The sequence below is a fragment of the Lasiodiplodia theobromae genome (assembly GCF_012971845.1).
Source record: "Lasiodiplodia theobromae strain AM2As chromosome Unknown scaffold_45, whole genome shotgun sequence".
NCBI classification, from domain to species: domain Eukaryota; kingdom Fungi; phylum Ascomycota; class Dothideomycetes; order Botryosphaeriales; family Botryosphaeriaceae; genus Lasiodiplodia; species Lasiodiplodia theobromae.
The window spans coordinates 258883-272404 of record NW_023336525.1 but is presented as its reverse complement, the minus strand read 5'-3'; the positions used below and the strand labels follow the sequence as shown (position 1 = coordinate 272404).

Here is a 13522-nt window from a genome sequence, read left to right as displayed (position 1 = left end):
GAGGAATGTATAATATCCTTGTCATTATACATGCTTTTCCTACATTTCGTGGCACTTAGTGCACTTTCCATGGTCTTCATGAGCAGGATTTCCACGCATAAAAATCAACATTTTACTAGTGATGCGGGACGTAAGGGTGATCTGCAAGCACAGACAAACAGCACCAATAGCAACTCATTTTGCTGTCAGCAGCCCCAGCAATTCGATTTGCTACTTGTGCCTCTAGTTAGTAATATCGGCATGGTCTTCTTCATATCCTTTAAAGCGTTTTTTATTCGCTAATTGAACACAAAGTACTCAGGAGCCAGTCTGTATAGATCCATAACGGAGTTGCGGAAAACGGGAAATGGTGAAATTAAGTTCCGTCGAATACCCCATTTCATAGTCCTTTGATTTTGATCAAGGCTGTCTTGACCTCCAGGTAGTTGCTCAAACTGTGTTCCAGCCCCTCACGCCCGAGGCCGCTCTGCTTGTAGCCGCCAAACGGCATATCCACCGCCGTGGTCGGACTGGTGCAATTGACACCGACAGTGCCAGCATCCAGGCGCTTCATCATGCGCAGGGCGCAATCGATGTCGCTGGTGAAGACGGACGCATACAGGCCGAACTCGGTATCGTTCGCCTTGGCCACGACCTCGTCCTCCTCATCGAAGACATTGACGTTGACGACGGGGCCGAAGACCTCCTCCTTCATGATCTTGGCGTCCTCGGGCGTGTCCAAGAAAATTGTCGGGCTGACGATGGCGGGAGAAGCCGCCACTTTCTGCGTGATCGTCTCCCTCGCCGTCCTCGACCCTTCCTCGACATACTCCAACACGCGCCTCCGCTGCTCCTCATCCACGATCGGCCCCATCTGCGTGCTCTCGTCCAGCGGATCGCCGGCGCGCACCTCGGCCAAACACTTGCGCAGCCGGGCCACGAACTCGTCGGCGATGCCGCGCTGCACGTAGACGCGGCTGTTCTGCATGCACGTCTGGCCGGCGTTGGTGCGCACGCTGTAGGCCGTCGCGCGGACGGCGTCGTCCAGGTGCGGCAGCGCGTCGGCGAAGACGATGGCGGGCGACTTGCCGCCTAGCTCCAGCACGACGTTCTTGAGGTTGGATGCGGCGGCGGCTGCTTGGATGGCTTTCCCCGTGCGCAGCGAGCCGGTGAAGGAGATCATGCGGATGCCCATGTGCGACGACATGGCCGCGCCCGCCGCGGGGCCGAGTCCTGAGAGTACGTTGAGGACGCCGGGAGGGAAGCCGGCTTGGTTGATGAGGGTGGCGAGTTTGGTGGACTGTGTGTGGTCGAGAATGAGAGAACTGCATTATTTGGGTAGAGGTAAGGGGGTGACACTCACCGTCAACGGCGCCCTCTCCGAGCTCTTCACCACGACGGTATTCCCCGCCGCCAACGCCGGCGCAACCTTCTTCGCGAAGAACAGCAGCGGCGCGTTCCACGGGATGATCACGCCCACGACGCCGAACGGCTGACGCACCGTCATGTTCACGAAGCCAGGCGTGTTCAAGCTTGTCGTGCCCCGCGCCGTCCAGCCCTGTCCGGCGTAGAGCCGGAACGTGCCCGCCGCCGCTTCGGCTTCGAAGAATTCGGTGAGTGGCTTGCCCATCGATTGCGCCTCCAGCTGGGCCAAGGTTTCCTTGTGCTCGAGAAGCAGGTTTGCCAGAGCAGACAAGGGCGCGCCGCGCTGCGAGGGCGACATATCGGACCATGCTGGGAATGCGCGCGAGGCCGCCGAGACGGCAGTGTCGACGTCTGCGGCGGTCGCGGCTGAGACGGACGCGACAGTTTGCGAGGTGTATGGGGACACCAGTGGGAATGTGCCGCCATCGGATGCGGGGACAAACTGCAATCCTGCATGTGAGCAGTGATGGTGGAGAGAGGAGGGATCTTTACTTTGCCGTCAATGAAGAGGCGTGTTTCGATATCGTCTGCCATCGTGATTTATTTCTCCTTTTTCCTCGCTCACGAAAATTGAGATTTATGAGGTGCAGTTAAAGCACATCATGCACCTTATGAGGGGCATGTCCCTATTTTAGCTCTCGGGTGCATGGATCCGAACACCTCGCCATAACGCCATGCAAGAACCGAAGCGCTTCTTCCCCGCCACAGCGTGGGGGAAATTCGAGGCTCAGATTCTCGTAAGACTAATGAGGAGGCTGCCGAAAGTCATGGCGGAATAAAGAAGTGGAGGTCAGTCGGTAATTGTTAGTGCTTGAGGCAGAGAATTGACTCGGGGAACTTGAAAAGATTTCAGGATAGAGTGGGCATCTATTGGCTGATGGTGCACAAGTGATCACTGCCATGTCGGGAATGAGGCGCATAAATATCCACTTAGTAGGTTGTTGCAGCCGTGGTGCCCCAGGCCCTTGCCTTCTGAGCTGCAGCACAGCCACAAATGCGGGGTAAACTGTGGCTATTTATTTTTACCCTGAAGAAAACACAATCACAAGTGGTGTAAGGTAAAATACCTTGAGTTGGATCGTTCATATTCTAGATGCTGTCATAATCTCATACCAAAAGCCTACCCGTCGGATAAGCTCCTTCGTCAAACCAAAGCTCTTGATCAAGCCTTCTGCAGCTGCTCGTACTCCAGCTTCACAATGTTCGGCAGCTCCTGCTCAAGGCTCGGCGCCTTGGGGCTCCAGCCGAGGAACTTCCTCGCCCTCCTCGCCTTGCCTCTGGAGTTCAGAGCCCAGCTAAGAGCCTGGAAGTCGGCCAACTTGAACGCCTCGTCCTTGTTGAGTGAGAAAGTCTCGGGAGCGGGAATGTAGCCAGCCTTAGCGGCCTCGGCAGCGATCTGCTTCGAGAGCTCGCCCCAGACATGCTCGCCGTTCTCCACAAGGAAGTAGCCCTTTTCACCCCACAGCTCCTTGTCGTCCTTGCGGCCGGCAGCAGCAGCGTCGGCAAGAAGGACAAAAAGGTCGCTCAAGTCGTGGACGTGGACATTGTTCCAGTACGTCTTGCCGGCACCGATGATGGGCGCCTTCTTCTGCTGTAGCGTGATCTTGGCCAGCTCGTACACCTGACGGCTGCGACCGGAAATGGGGCCTCTTCCAGGACCTTGCAATCACATTAATCGCTATACTCTCGGAAAGAGCCAACACAGCAGCTTACCATAGATGGTAGGAGGGCAGAGAATGGCCGTCTTCACCGCGGCATTGGTACCAGCTTCCAACACAATCTTGTCGATATTGCGGTGGAATGCATGGTCGGGCAGTCCGGTGAGCTCCTCTACTTTGTCGAGATCATCGTAGACCTTGTCCGAGGCCTCGCCGTACCTGTCGGCATCAGCATCGGCGAAGCACAGAATACCGGTGCCGCTGACGTGCAACCAGTAGCCTGGATGGTTCTTGGAATGGCCGCTAGCAAGACCCTCGGCGATAGCCTTTGCGGCGATCTCGTGGTCCGACGAGTCGGCCGTGTCTATATGGTGGCGTGAGTGGCAGAGTTAGCAGCGCGGTCCTCGGAACTGCTTACGGACGACAATGTCAGCCTTTGCGGCCTCCTGCTTGATCAAATCATAGTCGTCAAGGTCGCCGTAGACGACGTTGACGTTGGGATAAGCCTGCTGAAGCTTGCTTCCCTTGTCCTTGGTTCGGACCAAGGCGGTGTAGGCCCAATCGGGGTGAGCCTTGTGAAGAGCATACAGGGCATCTCCGCCGATATAGCCGGTGGTACCTGTGCTGATTCGGACTTTAGGAACCGAGGATAGCTACGCGAAGAGGGGAAGCGTACATGAAGACTTTGGGGGCCATTGTGGAGTATACTCTGTGTGACGAAATGTTGCTGGTGTTGTTCTCCACCCGATTGACACAGGAGCAGCTTTTGTAGTGCTGGGAAAAGCGATTTCAAAGCAGCGTTGCAAACAGCCCAGCTGTCGAAGCTTCTGGGAATGGCGTCATGCCTGCTTTTGCTAAGCCCAAATAGGAATCCACCCCACCACTTTCCCCTTCCTCTCCACCACCGCCGCGCAGCATCTCTGCATCTCAATGGCTAGCTACATCCCGTGAGCTGGTGAGAGGCTCGTATAGTGTTAGTAATTAAGCTCGCTTCCTAAGCCGAGTGCAGCAGGATAAGCATCTGTAAGCTTCAGTACAGTCTTGAGTTGCAGGAGAGAGCTCGCTTAGCAGAAGGAGTACGAGGGATAAAAATATATCCCCCGCGACTTTAATATCATCGTCATCACATCCTCGCGACAGACATGCGGCCGTTTTGCCGAACCCACCGTCGTCGCGGTCCGCACGCACGGCCTCGGACCCACATCAAAATCGTGCGGCTCTCCATTCCTAATCACTGAGTAAGCATCCCTCATCGACAGCTCCACGACGAATTGGCCAATGGAACGGAACAACACACGACCAAGTCCGTCGGACTTGCGACTGCCTCGTCGCCGACAAGCTTTCGACAGTGAAGCTTATTCCGCAAATCCGACGCGCTCCGGAAACGCCTCCTTCGACCTGCTCATACGCTCAAGAACGACGTGCTTCTAAGCTGAGTCGTGTCCACGGCCGAGACGAAACCTCTCTTTGCTTAGTGCGGGGCAGTTAAAACGGAGAATCGAGGGACGTGCGAGGCCGACGTCAAGAAGCAAGACGGCGCCTATAAGTGCATCAAAGTAAGCGTAAGCAGCAGCCGTCTATTCCCCTCTACACCGCCATCTCTCCTCCCTCACCCATCTTCAACCACCAAAAACACAATGGTAGAGTCGGCACACGCGGATTCGGGCAACGGCGCCAGCGGCTCGAGCGGATCTTCCACGCCGAGCGGTGTCAAGACGCCTGATGTGCAGATTGAAGTTGAGACGCTCATCATTGGTGCGGGCCCGGCAGGCGCCGCGTTGGCGTGTTTCCTCGCATCACACGGTAAGCAGACATATCTCTCCACTCCGGCCACTGCTGATATCGTCCGTTCGCAGGCATCAAGGGTTTGATGGTCAGTAGAGCGCCGACGAATGCAGATACGCCGCGGGCTCATATTACCAATGCCGCTGCTTTGGGTAAGTGACTTTCAGTCGTAGGGTATCTCCTCTGCGGAATCCTCGGAGATATATTCGACGTACTAGAACAAACACAAGCATCTTTTCGACCTCGTGCAAAGCCTCAAAAGGGATCATTTTGCTGACTGGAACCAACCAGAATGCCTTCGGGACATCGGTCTGGAGGACTCGATCCACAACCTCAGCACCAAGAATGAGAAATTCATGATGCACACACGGTGGTGCTACACCATGGCTGGACGCGAGTACGCCCGCATCTACTCCTGGGGCAATGACCCGGCTCGCAAGGGCGACTACGAGCGTGCCAGCCCGTGCAAGCATGTCGACCTCCCGCAGACGCTGCTCGAGCCCGTGCTCGTCCGGCACGCCGCCCTCAACGGCATCACGTGCCGCTTCGACACCGAGTTCGTCAGCTTCGTCGACGAGGGCACCCACGTCGTGACGACGCTGCGCGACCGGCTGACGGGCGGCACCTACGCCGTCAAGTCGCGCTTCCTGTTCGGTGCCGACGGCGCGCGGTCACGCGTGCAGCAGCAGCTGGACCTGCCGCTGGTCAAGAAGCCGCAGCAGGGACTCGCCATCAACGTGCTGGTGAAGACTGATCTGTCTCATCTGATGGAGTCGCGGCCGGGCAACCTGCACTGGGTCTTCCAGCCGGAAAAGGAGCATCCGGCTTTCGCATGGCAAGCCATCGTGCGCATGGTCAAGTAAGCAAGAACCCCGTCTCTCCCCACAAAAAGTGGAACTAATAGTCGACATCCAGGCCGTGGACTGAATGGATGTTCATCCTGCTCCCGGACCCTGCCGCAGGTGACGCCGCCGAGAAGGCGACAGAAGCAGAGTACCTCGCCCGCGTCCACGAGATCATCGGCGACTCGACGCCGGCATCCATCATCAACATCTCCAAGTGGTACATCAACGAGACGTACGCCGAGTCGTACTCGGCCGGCAACGTCTTCTGCCTCGGCGACGCGGTGCACCGGCACCCGCCCTTCAACGGGCTCGGCTCCAACACGTGCATCCAAGACGCCTTCAACCTGGCGTGGAAGGTGGCGTACGTGCTGCAGGGGCGCGCCGGAGCCGGCTTGCTGGACTCGTACTCGGCCGAGCGCCAGCCCGTCGGCAAGGGCGTCGTGACGCGCGCCAACGACGGCTTCCGCGAGCACTTCAACGTCTGGGACGCGTTGGGGCTCGTCCTGCCCACCCCGCAAGAACGCGCCGCCGCCATCGCCGAGCTCGAGGCCTCCACGCCCGCCGGTAACGAGCGCCGCCGCCGCTTCCAGGCCGCCGTCGCCGCCACCGGCCGCGAGTTCCACGCCCTCGGCATCGAGATGAACCAGTCTTATTCGTCCTCGCCCGCCGTCATCACCGACGAGGGCGTCACCGGCGACGACGGCCTCCAGGATCCGGCCGTCGACACGGAGCTCTTCTACGTGCCCAGCACCTACCCCGGCCGCCGCCTGCCGCACGTCTGGCTCAGCCGCGCCGTGCCCGACGGCCTCGTCTCCACCGTCGACCTCGCCGGCCGCGGCCGCTTCACCCTCTTCACCGGCGTCGGCGGCGGCGACACGTGGCGCCGTGCGGCCGAGAGTGCTGAGGCGGCCCTGCCCGGCGACGTGCGGATACGCGTCGTGACCGTCGGCTACGGCTGCGAGTTCGAGGACCCGTACTTCGAGTGGGCGCGCGTGCGCGGCGTCGGCGAGGACGGCTGCGTGCTCGTCCGGCCGGATCGGTTCGTCGCGTGGAGGGCGGACGGGGTGAGCGGCGGTGGGGATGAGGAGGTGGAGAGGTTGGGACGCGTCATGAGGAGGGTGTTGGCGAGGGCGTGAGTGGTGTGCGTGTGCGATGCGCTGTTTTCGGAACGAGTTGTTTTTTTTTTCCTCCGTTCTTCGTGTAAGCGTACTTATTCTCTTTGAAGAAGAACAAAAGATATGATACGTTAGCTATATGTTGGGCTTTGGACCATGGTGACGCTTGAAAGTATTGCAACTAGGCGGCATTTGGGACTGCCCCCCTTTCAACAAGATCAAGGCCTTTCTAATGCCACAACCCGTGTGATGCCATCTCAGCGGATGACCAAACGGAGAATGAATTTTCAAAGTTCTTCGTCTGGACGAATTCCTCTTGGAGGAAAAGCAGCATGCGAGCGGTTGCAGGTTTAATGCAGTGGCGCATAGTCTACCGCGACTTGATCTATCCTCCCATTCTCATATTGTGTGGCTATACGTATTGCCTCAGTGCCGAAGAGGGTTGCTTGGTAATACTGAGAAAACGGTGAGCGATAGGTCTCTATACTGAAAGCAATGCCCTCGTTCAGACATCAGTAGTTAGTCATATGTTGCGATATCGATCGGGGAAAAGGGGGGGATGTGGCGAGCCAGTGCCCAATCGACCCATCCATCCAGCAATGCCGGATTGTTGTCCATTGAGCTGGCTCAAGTTTACGATGTCTGGTCAGGCGAGGAGACGAGCAGTATGGAGTAGTTCCCGTATTCCCTGCGATTCGATCGGGCTCCGAGTCCCCCGCCTACACATCCGCGCCAGACAATCAACCATTAGGAAGTGAGGAAAAGGCAACTTGATAACTGCAGGAGCCTGACTCACTGCAAAAAATAGACGGCGATGAACATTCTGTACCGCATACATGAGTCGAACGGCTGTTTCATTCAAGTGAATGGGGGGTGTGGAGTATATCCTTGTCTCGCCCTGACAGTTGCTGACTGCAGAAGCGAGGCCTAAGAGAACGGGGGGTTGTTTCAACCTAAATATTGAAGATTTCTTCTCAATCCAACCGTCGACTTGTTGTGTCACGATTGCTTGATCTGCGCCGAGACCCAGGTCGGGACGTGTGGCATGTGAAGGTGTCACAGAGACACGAGGATCTAAATACATAGTTGGGAGCAACCATAGTGTGTCGTGGACAATCGTTAAGAAGATGAGAGGTGTAAGAAAAGATTATCGCTAGAAATGTACGTGTGTACGAACTGCTGAAAAATGGTTCGGTCAACAAATCGAGGTTGGAACTGAGTCGCTCCCGCTTGACAGCTTAAGTGTGACAGAAGTTGACGGAGAAGCTCCGCAGCTGTGAGACCCGGAAAGCCATCCTACTGGCTCGAGTCAGCTTGCCAGTCCATTGCAGGACAGGGTTTGTGAAATCGGTTCCTGGCGGAGGCCACCCACACACGGAAGCAGGGGCCTGCCCCAGTAAAAGGTGCATGGTTCCCCGCATTTGGCTTGTCTCATCCGTACTCATTACCTGATTGCATTTGACAGTCAATCAGTCGTATACTGGAAGACCCTGAGGTCGGTGGCAATTAGAGGGTGATGCAGGCTGCATAGTTGCCCAAGCTCGGCGGGAAATTGCTCAACAGCCCGTTGACTAAGAAGACAGGACTGGCAGCGTAACATCTCGCTACACAATCGTCCTGAACAAGGTTCTTTACTTGTTCAGGAGAAGGTGGAGCAGGGTCACGATGAGACATTTCTCCTTCTCGTCGCCAGGCCCTCCACTAAATGAGAGAGACTGCTGGGCCCGGGCACAGATGTCGATCCTAGTCCAGTAGTAAAGTGGAGCCATGACCCAAAAGAAGAGCCAGGGAAGCTTGACCGAAGCTTCAGCTCCACTTGGTTATCAAAAAGAATATTTCTTTAGTGGAAAAATTTGGAGATTTGCAAAAGGTCGTCGAGTGCGTGTACAGCAGGTACTTTGGCGGGGCCGTGACGTAGCATCTACCGGGTGCCGAGCCGTGTGCAGCGGGCCATGGATTGCAACGGGGCGAAGGATTCTCGCAGATATTGAAGATCACAGCAAGCAGGTATTTCGCAGATTTGACTCCAGCACATGTGAAAGGGGCAGGATCAGGTCCAGAGGCGGAGATCACGGAGGGCTGGAGGCGACGCGGATCGCGGCAGCATTTTTCGAGGCCTTCCCGGGCGTGACGCTGTGGCTAATAGGGGTCGCCAATGGGAGAGTGACGCGGATGGCCGGGATTCGGAGAGTAGAGCGTGTGAATGGGTGGAAGGTGGCTTGGATCTTCAGCGCCGGTTCGGCAGACCCTCGTGGCCCGCGGAGCCGCGGGCAAACTGCTTCTCGAGGTACCCGTTGTTCTGGGCCGCATTGGAGCAGGACAGAACGTCGGTGCAGCGACGGCGCGTCTAGCGCCGAGCCGACTCGAACACCGTTGGAGAAATTGCTTCAGCGGGCCATATCTGCGGTGCGAGCGGCGAAAAGAGGTGGGCCAGCGCGGCGTGGTGATGCGAGGGCAGGCAGATGCATCGCCGCGTCTGCGGAGGCATGGTGTCGCGCGTGAGGTGTGGATGGCGATAGTGCTCTGGGAGTTGATGGCGGAGCCGCAGGGGTGGTCAGCGATGTTCGTGCCGGGTGGGGCTGCGGCGCGGAGAAGACCAGGGCGGCCGTGGAGATGCGAGTCGCGGCGGCAGCGATCGCCAGGCCGGCCCGAGACTGGCGAGCGTTGGTCTGCAAATCCGATCGACCGGACTGACTTCCTTCTCATCACTCCGTCAGCCACACCTCGACTCTGTGCGCACGTGGTGGTCAGCCAGCGCCGCCCACGCGCCCGAACACCCGCCCGGCATCGAGTCCTCTGTCTGGCCCGCGACCCGCCTCGCCCACCACCACCACCACCACGACTATCACCACCACTGCAGCCGGCGCCGCTGCTCCAGCCTCGGCGGCATGGCGTCCGCAATGCTTCCGCGGCACCCGCACACAGGTGCGACAGCAGCATGCTGCCGCTTCCGGCCGCCTGACGCCTCCGCGCCGCCCCGCCTCTGCTCAGCAGCAATCGGCCCTTCGTATCCCTGAGGCTGACTGCCCAATCGCAAATTCTGGCCTCTGGTTTCAGGCCCCGTTGCCGATGATCTCCCAGGCTTTCCCTTTGCGAACCGCTAGCGAGCAGAGGACCCTCATCCAGCGCCGTCTTGCCTATGGCAGATCCGCAGATCGCTCCGGCCTCGTGGCGGCCGCCTGTTTGGGCCGTGGCCCACGCTTGGGGGCGTCTGCGGCGTGCCCGCTAGTTACTGAACGCTCGAGTCCCCGCGCCTCAGCCTCCCCGGTCGCCCAGGATCGTTCTCCAGTGCCTGGCTCATGAATCATGGCCTGAAAGCTAATTGCTGAAGCCAACGCGGCTGCTGTTAGCGTTCCATGCTTTGCCCAAGCCTTGGACCTCCCATTCCCACGAGATATAGTCCCTCTGTCTGCTCCACCCTGCGCATCACTGCGACTCGTGAAGCCCTGTCTCTCGCCCTCCGCACTGCCGATCCGCCCTGCGTGCAGTCGTTCCCTATCTCTCACATTCTTTTACCTTTCCTCGACTTGCGCAACAATGGGCATCTCTTGGAGCAGGGAGGACCTCCCCGGGCCCGTGGGCCCGTACATCTCTCCCAACTACGTGCCTGAGATGATCAACAAGGGCGACTTCGCAGCAGCAACAGCAGTGTGGGCCTTGACCGTTGTCTGGGGCGGAATTTGCGCATGGCAGGGCTACAAGCAGACCAAGCAGGCCCGCAACCCATGGAAATCGGCATACATCTGGCTGATATGGCTGGAGCTCCTGGTCTCGTTATTGATGGGTGCTGAATGTTGGGCCTTTATGCTGCGGTTGCTCCATCCCAGTTTCGCCTTCTACATGACCATCCGTACGTGTTCGCGTCACTTTCGTCCTTCGTTCGCCCGCTGACCGTTCCAAGTCTTCTGGTGGTGTATCCAGGTCCAGCTTCTGCTTCAGGTCATTATCAACCGTGTCCGCGTCATCTCCATGAACAAGGAGAAGGCACGAAACATCATGATTGGCACCGCCGTCCTCGTCACTCTCATCAACATCAGTGTCTTCAACATCTGGATCCCCGCTCGTCTGCAGATCAACGACACGTACGCTGCCCCTACTCTACCCTTTGACCTTCGCATCGCTAACACCCGGCAGCTACATCCACATCAACGAAATTTGGGATCGCATTGAGAAGGTCATCTATCTGATCATGGACGCCGTCCTCAACGCCTACTTCATCAAATCCGTGCGCAAGAACCTCGTGTCCAACGGTCTGCAGAAGTACAGCTCGCTGCTCAAGTTCAACGTCCGCATCATTTTCATCTCGCTTCTCATGGACGTCATGATTATCGCCGCCATGTCGATTCCCAACTCGTTCGTGTACGTATTCACTTGGCCCGTCGCGCTCGACACACTTGCTGATTGGCGAACAGTTACATCCAGTTCCATCCGCTCGCTTACCTGGTCAAGCTCAACATTGAGTTGACCATGGCCAGCCTTATCCGCAAGATCGCCATCTCCGCCGCCGCCAAGCGTGGCAACGCTGCGGGCGTCCACCACGAGTTCGTCTACGCCAATGGCAGCAGCGGCAAGGGCACGCAGCACACAGCCATGGAGCTTTCCAGCGGTCACGGCCGCTCCGATTCGAGATTCGAGTTCGAAGGCGAGGGTATCCAGAAGACGCAGGAAGTTGTGATTCGCAGCATGCCAAACCCCGACATGAAGGGCGCGATCCACGACGTGGACCAGCTGTCCAACTCCAGCACCAAGGACGAAGGCGGCTCCACAACAGGAGCGGATGCGGATGACGAGAGCCAGCTGGTGCAAGATCCTTGGACCGGTAACGCAGTTTACAAGACGAAAATCTCGACTACGAATCAGCATCACTAGATGAGAGAGAGATCGATTTTCGCAAAAGGGGCGGTTTAGATGATTACTTCTTCTCCATGGCGCACGAACGACTGCATGAGGGCTGAATATTTGGCCCTGGGCTACGGCGCATTTCTTTGATTGACGACACATAAGAAGAGCCTTTTATCTTCACGTTGGATATACCATATGGGCGGCATGAGTCTTTTATTCTGTAATTCTCACTATTTCATTTTTTCATTTGTCTACTCGATACCTCCTTCTACTCTTTATACCTAATCTTTCAAGAACCGAAAAACCTGCAAAGGACTGTACATACATATGCCAAGGGCTGTACATAGACCAGCAAAAGACATCAAGACTACCATTACATGGAACTGAAGCACCACTGTCCAATCCTTTGCAAGTATGGCACGCGACACAGATGCAATTCCACAAGCCTCTCCGGGCAGGGCCGACGAGGAGATCGACAGGGCCGAAGAAGTTCCCATCACTAGTGACGGAGGGAAAGCAGGTGCTACCAGGACGCCCAGGCACCGACAGGCGCGCGGATGCACACAGACAATGGAAAGACTCACGAACCATAGGTATGTGCGCGCGCGCTTCACCGGCAAAACAGGCCAAAACGAGCATAGGCGGCAGGCACAGGGCATAGGGCGTATACGCACGCACGCCTTCTCTCTCCGTGCTCAGCTGCGTGCCAGGGAACTGCCCTGCAACGTCCGCTACCAACCGTACAAGCACTGGCTTACCATGAATAAGAGGAAAAATTTACGGGCCGTCCAGTCTTGCGCCACTTGACTTACGAACTCTGTCTCTCGGGCTCGGGGGGAAAATGGAAATTCCAGCGCGTCAGCACTAAGGAATAAAGTCTACAACTTCCGAGGAATCTGCCTAGTGATCCGTTCTCCAATGCCGAATGGTACCTGGCGTACTTCGCTGCCGACTTAGCACGGGGAATAAGGGAAGAGAAGAAATCCGGACCAAGGTGGCGACCGCGGGCTGCCCGGGGCCTAGAAGCCCGCTGAGTCTAGCGTGACGCCGGTCCGTTTTTAATTTTTTTTCTTTCGTTACGGAAACCGGTTGAGCACGAGGGGTGGCGGGCGCGGCGCATGCGCTAGAGAGAGACCAGAACAACAATGCGCCGAACGGGGAGGGGGGAGGCGGCGCAAAACTAAGTCGAGTGCATGCGCGTGCGCATGCGCAGCCAGCCAACCGCCCGCTGGCCCTGTCAGCCAGCCATTGGGCTAGCTAGCTTGATTCACGCCGCGGCTGTCTGCATGGTTACATCAGTAATCTTGTATCCAGATTGACAGTGAAGCATGACAAGACGACAAGATGACAGGCCGACAGGGCGGCCCGTAGGTCGGTTTCGCATTTCTTTGGCTCAAGCCAGGTGTGCGAACCATGGGCTTGGAGCGGAAGCGAGCGGCTTGGCCCTGGCGATGACGGCTGTCGACTTCTATGAGTCTTCTGGTGGAAAGCGCCGTCCGAACCGGGCAAGCGAGGGACGGGAACAGCTCAGTTCGTGGATCGACGAGGGTGGATACCAGGCTACTGCTTCTTTGCATAGTCAGCCCCGCTTGTCAGCCACCACTGTTGTCTCTCTGGCTGCAGCGCCTCGGAGCGACAGTCGAGAAGCGGAGAAAGATTGACGTTGACCGGCGAGAGCGCAATGCTAGCCGATGACGAGTGATAGATAGACGAGATTGCGGCTAGTCATGCCAAGGGGAACCCCCCGAGATCTTGGTCCTTTCTTCGCCAGCTCGTTGGTCCGAACCATTTTTTTCTTTTGATTTTCTACGGGGTATCTCGTCACCGGTGAGGTGGTTACAGGGTAGGGTCCCAGGCAGAGGGATACTCAGTG

The 13522-nt window shown here is 57.4% G+C and overlaps 4 protein-coding genes across 4 annotated transcripts; 2 read left to right on the top strand and 2 right to left on the bottom strand.

The window, feature by feature from the left end:
- Positions 1–379: 379 nt before the first annotated feature.
- LTHEOB_11189 (Aldehyde dehydrogenase) lies at positions 380–1702 on the bottom strand (the record flags this gene model as incomplete). Its single annotated transcript, XM_035507917.1, has 2 exons — positions 380–1279; positions 1343–1702. The coding sequence occupies 2 exons, from the start codon at positions 1700–1702 to the stop codon at positions 380–382; spliced, it is 1260 nt and encodes a 419-aa protein (XP_035366765.1).
- An 864-nt stretch (positions 1703–2566) lies between these two features.
- LTHEOB_11188 (Nucleoside-diphosphate-sugar epimerase) lies at positions 2567–3758 on the bottom strand (the record flags this gene model as incomplete). The annotated part of the gene is made up of 4 exons (XM_035507916.1): positions 2567–3063; positions 3118–3426; positions 3481–3686; positions 3739–3758. The coding sequence occupies 4 exons, from the start codon at positions 3756–3758 to the stop codon at positions 2567–2569; spliced, it is 1032 nt and encodes a 343-aa protein (XP_035366764.1).
- A 941-nt stretch (positions 3759–4699) lies between these two features.
- On the top strand, positions 4700–6828 carry LTHEOB_11187 (Monooxygenase FAD-binding protein; the record flags this gene model as incomplete). The annotated part of the gene is made up of 4 exons (XM_035507915.1): positions 4700–4865; positions 4919–4999; positions 5139–5706; positions 5763–6828. The coding sequence occupies 4 exons, from the start codon at positions 4700–4702 to the stop codon at positions 6826–6828; spliced, it is 1881 nt and encodes a 626-aa protein (XP_035366763.1).
- Positions 6829–10344: 3516 nt separating this feature from the next.
- Positions 10345–11676, top strand: LTHEOB_11186 (uncharacterized protein; the record flags this gene model as incomplete). The annotated part of the gene is made up of 4 exons (XM_035507914.1): positions 10345–10657; positions 10709–10889; positions 10942–11166; positions 11220–11676. The coding sequence occupies 4 exons, from the start codon at positions 10345–10347 to the stop codon at positions 11674–11676; spliced, it is 1176 nt and encodes a 391-aa protein (XP_035366762.1).
- Positions 11677–13522: the final 1846 nt, after the last annotated feature.